The sequence below is a fragment of the Prionailurus viverrinus genome, chromosome A2 (genome assembly GCF_022837055.1).
Source record: "Prionailurus viverrinus isolate Anna chromosome A2, UM_Priviv_1.0, whole genome shotgun sequence".
In the NCBI taxonomy this organism is placed as follows: Eukaryota; Metazoa; Chordata; class Mammalia; order Carnivora; family Felidae; genus Prionailurus; species Prionailurus viverrinus.
In genome coordinates this window covers 131,746,273-131,755,425 of record NC_062562.1, presented here as the reverse complement: position 1 = coordinate 131,755,425, position 9,153 = coordinate 131,746,273, and the positions used below count along the sequence as shown (strand labels likewise).

General features: G+C 43.9%; 1 protein-coding gene across 2 annotated transcripts; it reads right to left on the bottom strand.

Moving 5' to 3' along the window:
• Window positions 1-357: 357 nt before the first annotated feature.
• LSMEM1 (leucine rich single-pass membrane protein 1) lies at window positions 358-6,812 on the bottom strand. Of its 2 annotated transcripts, XM_047850586.1 has the most exons (3): window positions 6,689-6,812; window positions 4,833-4,961; window positions 358-882 (listed from the first exon to the last, which is right to left on the bottom strand). In XM_047850586.1, exons 1-3 carry the CDS (start codon window positions 6,810-6,812, stop codon window positions 752-754), a joined length of 384 nt encoding a protein of 127 aa, XP_047706542.1. In that variant the 3' UTR covers window positions 358-751. The 2 variants fall into 2 exon arrangements, 1 of the variants encoding a protein (XP_047706542.1); XR_007150444.1 differs by lacking the exons at window positions 4,833-4,961; window positions 6,689-6,812 and adding an exon at window positions 1,109-1,249 and having other exon boundaries at window positions 744-882.
• Between the last annotated feature and the right edge of the window lie 2,341 nt (window positions 6,813-9,153).

Here is a 9,153-nt window from a genome sequence, read left to right as displayed (position 1 = left end):
TTTTTTTTTCATGAGAAAGGAAGCCAACTAAGCTTATATAATTTATATATAACAATACATTCTGTTTGTTCCCAAATCGAACAGAAGTTCTTCTAAAGTAGATGGTTTGCACACAGTAAGAGCTCAATAAACATTAGTTGAATACATTAGTCTCTCTCTTTTGACCCCCACCATACCATTACACATATGACTACTGCTAGCAAATACCAGAAGGCAACTAGCTCTGAAATCCACCCACCCCCCTGTCCCTGGGGAAATAAGAGTCAAAGTTTAATCACCTGAGCAAATTTTCTTTTATTGAAAAGAGTTAACACCTGGTTCCCTTGAAAACAAATACTTCAATGAAACCATGAGGCTGTCACAGGAATTCATAAAGATGCACGAGGCACCATGAACCTCACTGGCACAGGGAACTTGTTCTGGTGATGAAAGCTCCTTTTGTAAGAGAAGTTGTATGTACAGAGCCAAATTCTCTGGCTTACTATTGGTTCTCCTCCATAACAGCCACCCTTAACCCCAATAAAGCAGAAGGACACAGCATACAACGAGCCCTTTTTCTGGTTGCTATCCCCAAACCCCTTTGCCTTGGAGTCGCTCCCAACCCTACATCATTAACTTGGCCCCAGGGTTGGGATCACTAACCAGATGGTCTGTTGCCTGCAGAAATGCGCATGCTCAGTTCATAAGCCCGTGCACACCCAATAAAGCGCCAAGCTCAGGTGCTGGCGGCTGCTTTTAGATGCTCATTTCTTTAGTTTTGTTCAGCGTCCAGTTGATTGAGTCGCTTTACGATCATGCTGTTGATTTTCTTAAGATCGTCTATGTCCTTTCCCTCAGCTGTTAGTCTTCTCGACACATCATCCATCTTGTTTCCAGTTTGAACTTCAAAACAGAAAACAGACTGTGTTACATTGATAGCCAGTGTGTTCCGTCGGGACCCGCTAGTGCCTTGTGTTGGTGCTTAGCCAAGTGCTGAAAGGCCCCCTTGGCAAGTCCCCTGTTCCAATAACCCACGCAGCCCACAAGCCCGGGAGAGAAATCGCCGAAGACTAAAGCTGTCTACCAACGTGCATTACTTTTACAATTTATTGGGCCCAACCTCGACTACCTTTGGCAGCTCCACACAGATTTTGACTGAGAAACTTCACTGTGAGCCACCAAAGGAAACCACCAGCTAGTCTCATTGGGAGCTTATCAGAGAAGTGATTGTTACATCGTCTTCTTAGAGCGCTCTTCTCCAGAGGTTTTTGGCTCCTCATTGGGAAATGAGGTTTTCTGGGTTTCAGCCTATTTTAACATAGCTCTGCTGGTTCTGAATTACCAGCCCATAAATGAACATGTAGTAATTTCCCTCGGACCATCCTAAGAACAGAGACTGTATTTTCAAAATAAACAGAACCCTTGGCAATAAAATAAGCTATGGAGGTTACTCCATACTCATCAGAGGTTAAAATTTCCAGGAAATGCAGCAAAAAAGTCCATACTTAATATTTGAGCTTCTTCTTATTTCCATTTTAAGCAAGTTTTTTTTTCCCCAACTAATGTTGCTGGTAGCATGCCACGAGGCTTAGTGGATAAACTGATGTGGGAAAGTAAACTAGATAGAAGAGCTTCCCCTTCCAGGCTTGGGACAAATGGTTGCCCAGAAGCTGCTTCTTCCCCATGTCTGCAAAACTATGCTGGATGAATTATGGTCTAAGACATGAAGGAAGGATCTTAATTGAGATTAACTACAGAGCCAGGCAGAAAAATCACTTGCTTCTGGGGAAAAATGTGAAACTGAAGTAAATTCATAACACATAATATCCTTTCCCCTCTTGGGAAACTCCTAGTAGAACATAAGTCAAACAGAGAAGGAAGCAGCAGCCGGGCTGGCTTGAGTGTGTTCCACGACACACTGATTCCAAATTAAATTCCAAAAAAGAAAAAGAGTTCCACGTGCAAAAATGTTAGAGAAAAAGTTTGCACTGATCTGCCTCTTGGAAACTCACAAGAAGTAAAAAAAAAAAAAAAAAAAAACCAATTTGAGCATTATCTAACTCAGCAATTATCAAACTCCTTTGACCATAGAATCCTTCTTCCCTCAGGCAACAACAACATCCCAGGAACCTAGTATTCTCTGGAATAGACTGCTTGGCCACTAGAATTTGTTACCAGAGGCATATATAGTAATCTACTCTTGTAGCCCATTATTCCTTTTTAGGACAGAGATTATGACAAAAACATAAGGTCCAATGGTTTAATAAGAATGTAATCAAGTATAAAATAAGTCTTTTCCCTCTTAAATAAAAATACCAGTTATAAAGAATACAGGTTCTTTCACGTCATTGAAAAGACTACAAATTTGCACTAAATCCCACTGAGAGCAAAATGGTTTCTTTGTTAAAGATGAGCACAGGCCAAGTTCATTTGCAGAGGCCTGTGCCAACTCCACTCTGAGGTTGAGTTAAGGTTTGTCTGAAAACCACAGGAAGTCCTTGTTTTATTTCTTCAACATAGGCAATGGAGGGCAGGGAAGCTTTGGAGCCAGACAGGTCAGGGTTTGAATCTTGGTTCTGCCTCTGATTAGCAGGGTACACATGGAGAGGTACATTTCTAGGTCTTAGTCTCGCGTCAATAAAATAGAAATACTAAATACTATCTTAAGAGGTAAAGATGTAAGATAATGAATTTATGTATCTGGCACAGAGCAATAGCCCAAAGAAAGACATTCTTCTTGGGGCGCCTGGGTGGCTCAGTCGGTTGAGCGGCCGACTTCAGCTCAGGTCATGATCTCACGGTCCGTGAGTTCGAGCCCCACGTCGGGCTCTGTGCTGACAGCTCAGACCCTGGAGCCTGTTTCAGATTCTGTGTCGCCCTCTCTCTGACCCTCCCCTGTTCATGCTCTGTCTCTCCCTGTCTCAAAAATAAATAAAACGTTAAAAAATAAAAATTAAAAAAAAGACATTCTTCTTTGTTCATATCTTCTTTCTCTTTCTTCGTATGACTTTGCTCTCAACATAAAACACCAGCAGCAAATATAACATAAATCATATTTATACAAGAGGGGTATAATGACAGTAATAAAGTGCATGCTCTTTGAATTCAGGCAGGAGTGTCTTTGGGCCCTGATTCGGCACTTATTAGTTGTGGACCTCAGGCACGGTGATTAACCGAAGCCTCAGTGTCAGCATCGGTAAAACCAGAATAATAGTAGATTGTACGACCTAGAGTTGTTACGAGGTTGTGAGCAAACAGACACCAAGTGTTACTTAGCACAGTGCCTGGGAAAATGAGTGCTCGATATATAGCACTTCTTATCATCATTACCTTTAACCTCATTACCCGTCGCTCCACAGAAGAGAGAAGTTCCTTTGGGTGGCTCTCCTGCCGATAGGGATATCTAAAATTTCCTGCTAGTTTAACTCAGTCATTACCCCAGATGGGTGTGGCAGAATGATATTTGGAGCATTAATTTTTGTTGGTATAACATTTCAGAATTCAGAGTAATGCATGGGCTTTTTCTGGCCCTGAAGATTCAGGAACAACCCACATCCAATGGACAGTCAGAGACAAGGGCACCATTATTGTAAGGATAGTTCCCATTGAAGCTTTTAAATTGGAGAGGGCATGGACTGGGCCAGAGAGAAGCAGTTAAATATCCCACCTCCTCACCTGCCCTGACCCCAGGTTTAGGGAAGTTTGGGGAAGAGAAGGGGTCTGAGGCTGTAAAAGAGCCACACCCCCTGCCCACCTGTCTCCCCCCATCATCACCACTACTACCTCCTTTAATCCTGAATGAATTTAAATTAAAGGCCTTCCAAAGACATGGGCTCCACTTCTCATTGAAGATTTTTGAAGGCTACAGGGCCTGCAAAGCAGGAAAGGGCAGAAGAAATAAATGATGGTTTTCAGGACCCAGGGGAAAAGGTATGGTTCAGGGCAGCAGGAAGCTGAAATAAATCCAGATAATGGCCCACAGAGGTTAGCTGAGAGAGAGAACTGATGGGCTTGAGGGGAGAGGGCAACCCACAGAAGGAAAGGACAGCACCCTGCCCCTGCCAAAGCAGAGAGGAGAGTGGCCCTGAGGCCTGGGGGGTCTCGCCATGTGGGACAGCCCAGCCACCACTCAATGGCAGAGGTCAGGCCCAGGCTGAGAGCAGGGAGGGCAGGTCGTCATACAGCCCGGGGGAATGTCAAACAGGAAAGAAGCGGCCTCATCACCTCCCCAACACAGCCTCTGGGACCTTGCACAAGCCCTCAGTGCTTCCAATAGATTTCTGGGAAGTGAGAAAACCTGGGAAGGAGTTTGAAACCTGAATGTGACTCTATGGTAGAGACCTGAATTAATGGAGCAATTATGTACTGGATTAAGAAAAACTAGAATCAACATTTGACAGCCAGGGACTCCCAAGTAAGAAAGAAAAGTTATAGAGACACCTGGGCGGCTCAGTCAGTTCAGCATCTGACCCTTGATTTTGGCCTAGGTGGTGATCTCGTGTCAGGCTCTGCTTTGTCAGCCTGGGATCCTATCTCTCCCTCTCTCTCTGCCCCTCCCCCACTAATGTGCTTGCGTTTGCCCAGCTCTCTCACTCTCACTCTCTAAAAATAAATAAATAAACTTTAAAAAAAAGAAAAGAAAAGAAAGTTATAGAAATATTTAATGTCCTTGTTCGTGAACTTGTGGCACTGTGGGCTTATGTCCCCAGAATCACAGGGTCAGGCACTTGCCGTCTGTCTTTCCAGTGTAGCAGTGATTGCCAAAAAGCATGGACTCCTCACAGGAGCAAAGTTAAACAACCAGCAACAAAGTAAGAGCATTTAAGAAACGAGAACGTGTCAGTGGTACTTACCTATTAGAAAGATCACGAAGGAAACCAGTGCCAGACTGACAATCAGCACAATTATCAACCCCATAAAAAATAGACTGTGACTTCCGTTTCCTGAGTTAGTGCCAACGTCTGGGATTTTCTCCTGGAGAGCTAACATGAAACAAACAAAAATACCTATGACAAAAACTCCTCAGGATCCACCTTGCCAGCAGAACTGAAAAGTCCCCCACTATTAAAGACCCGAGTAAGGGATACACCTGTTTTTCCCCGTGATCACCCTGGAAAGTGACTTATGTCATAGGAATGTCTTTGGACTTATGTCTTTGGTGCTCTTTGTGAATTTTTTACCTTCTTCATCCTTGGTAGTCAAAAAAATAAGCAGGGTTTAGCACTCTCCTTGGAAAGTTCTTTGAAGATGGTGTTAATACTGAAGAGGCAGGACATGGGTTTTCTTTGGATGGGTGGGAGAAGATATGTGTGTTAAGCTTTCAGAGTGATGGAGACTGTATTGCCCTCTTTCTGAAGTGACAGGGGAGTAAAATACAGCTGGCTGGGACACCTATGCTGAGTGGAAGGCTGAATGCTCTAGGGTATCTCCCAGAAATGCCTTTCACCATAGGAGTAAGTTAAGCTGACATCCATTTAAATAGAAAAATGGCCCCGATGTATCTGGGTTTCTCAGAGCTGTCTTTGGGATGAATCTGCTTGGCAAACAAGGTTCTTTTAAATGTTGTGCAGTTACACTGAGACTGCAACTATGCTTATAAAGCAGCTAAAGCATGAAGTGTCTGCCTTTGGCCATCATTTTGTAAGGCCTGTTTGCCCAGGAACACCCAAATTAAATTAAATAAGCACTATAGGAACTTGGGGTCATGGAGACCATTAACTTCCTTTCTGCATTCTCTCCTGCTTTGCATCGGTCCCACACACTGTGCTACTTGATAATAGCTAGGTGGGTGGCTTAGGTCCTGGGCCGTGTAAATACATCATGCATCACCCCGCAACAACTTTTGCTTCCTAATCAAAGCAATGGCATAAGCTGGTACCCAAATACCTATTCCTGTGGAGACTTGACTGCAGTAGAAGCAGGTGAAAGTCTGAACCCATTATAATGAAGAAAAAAGCAAGACCTCAGTTAGGATTTAGAAGGGGAATAATAGATATAAATTTGGAATTACCTGAGTTTAGAATGGGAATGGAACAAACGACTAGTAGAAAATTAACGCCTGTGTTTGAAAGTCAGAGTTGAAGCTGGAAAAATGGGGCTCAGAATGATCTGAGAAATCTCGTTCACAATATTTAGGGAACAAAGTACACATTTAGTATTTAGAGGATTTTTGTTTTCTCCTCCTTTTTTAACCCCTTAATTGGGACCATTTGTGATTTTTAAGTAGAAAATGAAGTTGACTTCACGCCCCCCCAAAATTTAATGACTTCTTGAAATCTGGATGAATGTGTGGAGTATTTTCTCAGCAATGCACTACAAAGTAAGACTTCTCCAGGAAAGTGGGCACCACCGTGACCTGGCCGTGGTCTCTGGAAGGCACGACAGCAGCCAAGAGGGATGAGCAAACCTCTTGGAAGACCAGCACTGCAGTTTCCCTGCCCTTTCCAGGGAGAAACACTCCACAGAAACTTCTCAGAACTCTTGAAGACACATTCCAAATCTTGCTTAGGACCCAAGAAAGCCCATAAGCCTGTCAAATATTAAGAGAAGTAACACAAAAGTTGACTAATAATAAAAAGCATTTCCAGCACTGAGCTGTTCCTAATGCCCACCCTGCCACCCACCACACCCACAGGTCCAGACTAGTCTTTACTATTTTTAGGGGGCCCAGAAGCCAGGAAGAGCCAGAAAGCCTGGGAGGCACACATACGGAGCAGATGCTGTGAGCCAGCAGGACAGAGGGTCAGTCTGTTTAAGTCATTTATGGAATCCACAATATAAAGCTTTCGATCTTCAGGCATGCTTCGAGAGCTGGTGTCCTGGGAATGATTCATAGTTCCTGGAAGAAAACACTGACACTAAACAGAAGGCCGGCTCTGGGAGCCCCACTGCACAACAATCAGAGGACACAGGAAGCTGGACAGGCACGGAAAGAACCACCCACATGCATTATTTCCAGCTGAAGGTCTAGAAAAGCTGTGCTTGTCCAGAAGAAAATATTTCCCTTTGGGGACAACCTATTGTACCTATTCTTTTTGCTTGGCTTGCCAGGAAGCTCAGACTCAATTGTGACACTCAATTTGAGCCCTTTATACCCTGCTTATCTGAATATCCTCTTTCCTTCTCCTCAGATTTCTTAATTCTTGCTATTTTCCCTGAGCCTGCTTTTTAATTTTGTAATTTATTTTATGTCATTAATTTTTTTAAGTTTTTATTTATTCATTTTGAGAGAGAGAGAGAGAGCACATGAGCATGAGTTGGAGAGGGGCAGAGAATGGAGAGAGAGAATCCTAAGAAAGCTCTGTGCAGACAGGGTGGAGCCCGAATCGGGGCTCAAACTCATGAAGAGTGAAACCATGAAATCGTGACTCCGGCTGAAGTAGGTTGCTTAACTGATTGAGCTGCCCAAGCTCACTGAGGTGCCGCAAGAAAACTATTTTTTTTTTTTTAAACGTTATTTATTTCTGTGACAGAGAGAGACAGAGCATGTACGGGGGAGGGTCAGAGAGAGGGAGACACAGAATCCAAAACAGGCTCCAGGCTCTGAGCTGTCAGCACAGAGCCCGACGCGGGGCTTGAACTCACGGACCATGAGATCATGACCTGAGCCAAAGTCGGCCGCCCAACCGACTGAGCCACCCAGGCGCCCCAAGAAAACTATTTTAAAATAAATTACAAAATTAGGGGCACGTGGGTGGCTCAGTCAGTTAAACATCCGACTTCAGCTCAGGTCATGATCTCACAGTTCATGGGTTCCAGGCCCGTGTCGGGCTCTGTGTTGACAGCTCAGAGCCTGGAGCCTGCTTCAGATTCTGTGTCTCCCTCTCTCTCTGCCCCTCCCCCACTTGTTCTCTGTCTCTGTCTTTCTCTCTTTCAAAAAATGAATAAACATTGAAAAAATAAAATAGTTTTCTTTTATCACATTGTTTATATTCTGGTGAGATGCCTCAAATCCTTTGGACAAGAAAACTATGTATAAACATATGGAAAGGTAAAACTAAGCTAGTCGGCCTGTGGCCCAAAGACAGATTGTGAGAGGGCAAGAGAATATTACCACAAACCATCCTAATTGCATGAGGCTTTAAAACATAACTGCAATTTTTACATTCTCGCTCAATATGGTATATATGAGTCTCCACCTTACATGTATTCTTTAGCCATTAGATGCTGGCAGGGCGTCCTCAAGAGAAAAATCTTCGCAGGCTAGGGTGCTATAAAGAGGAACCGTGCAGCGGGTTGGAGGCTAAACTCTGGGACGTCTGAGGGCTCTTTCCTCCGAATTTCCTTAGATTGAGGCCACTTCCATAGTAAAGAATTTTAAAACTGAGGTTGACATTTAAGGTAATATTCTCTGATGACAGCACTTCCAGCAAACCTGAAAAGCCTGAATGGGTTTATTTATAAAGTCTGTTTTATTAGGTCTCTTCTAGCACAACAGAGAACGTGTGCCCTTTTAATTACATGAAATAAAGGGCTCTAGGAAGACAAATTCAAATTACCATCAAAACTGTCTCTTTCATGGTGATCTCTCTTCATAAAATGAGTCCAATGGTGACATAGGGACTTTTTGATGTGAAAGGGACTGTAGACACGCTCTAGTCTGGCCCCCTCCTTCGCACAGAGGAGGAATGGATGCTCAGCTGGTGAATGCCCAACACCATACATTTACTTAGAGGCAGAGCTAGCCGGAAGCAGACCTCTTGCTTCAGAGTTCACTGTGTCTTCCCTTTCCTCTCCACATCTCTCCCTCACCTTCTTCTTCTTTTATTTTTTAATGCTTATTCATTTTTGAGAGACAGAGCCTGAGTGGGGGAGAGGCAGAGAGAGAGGGAGACACAGAATCCAAAGCAGGCTCCAGACTTCAAGCTGTCAGCACAGACCCTGATGCAGAGCTCGAACTCATGGACCGCGAGATCATGACCTGAGCTGAGGTCAGACACTTAACCAACTGAGCCACGCAGGTGCCTCCCTAACCCTCTTTCAAGACTTGGCTCAAACCTCATCTCTCGAAGAATCAACCTGCCTTTCCTTTGTGCTTTTGCTGGATGCGGTACCTTCTTCCATCAGAACACACATGCTATTTTATAACATTTACTGCTTACATCTTTGACTTGCCTGGTTGACTTAGAACTCCTCAGGGTGGGCACCAATCCTATTCTTCAAATACTCAGTGTC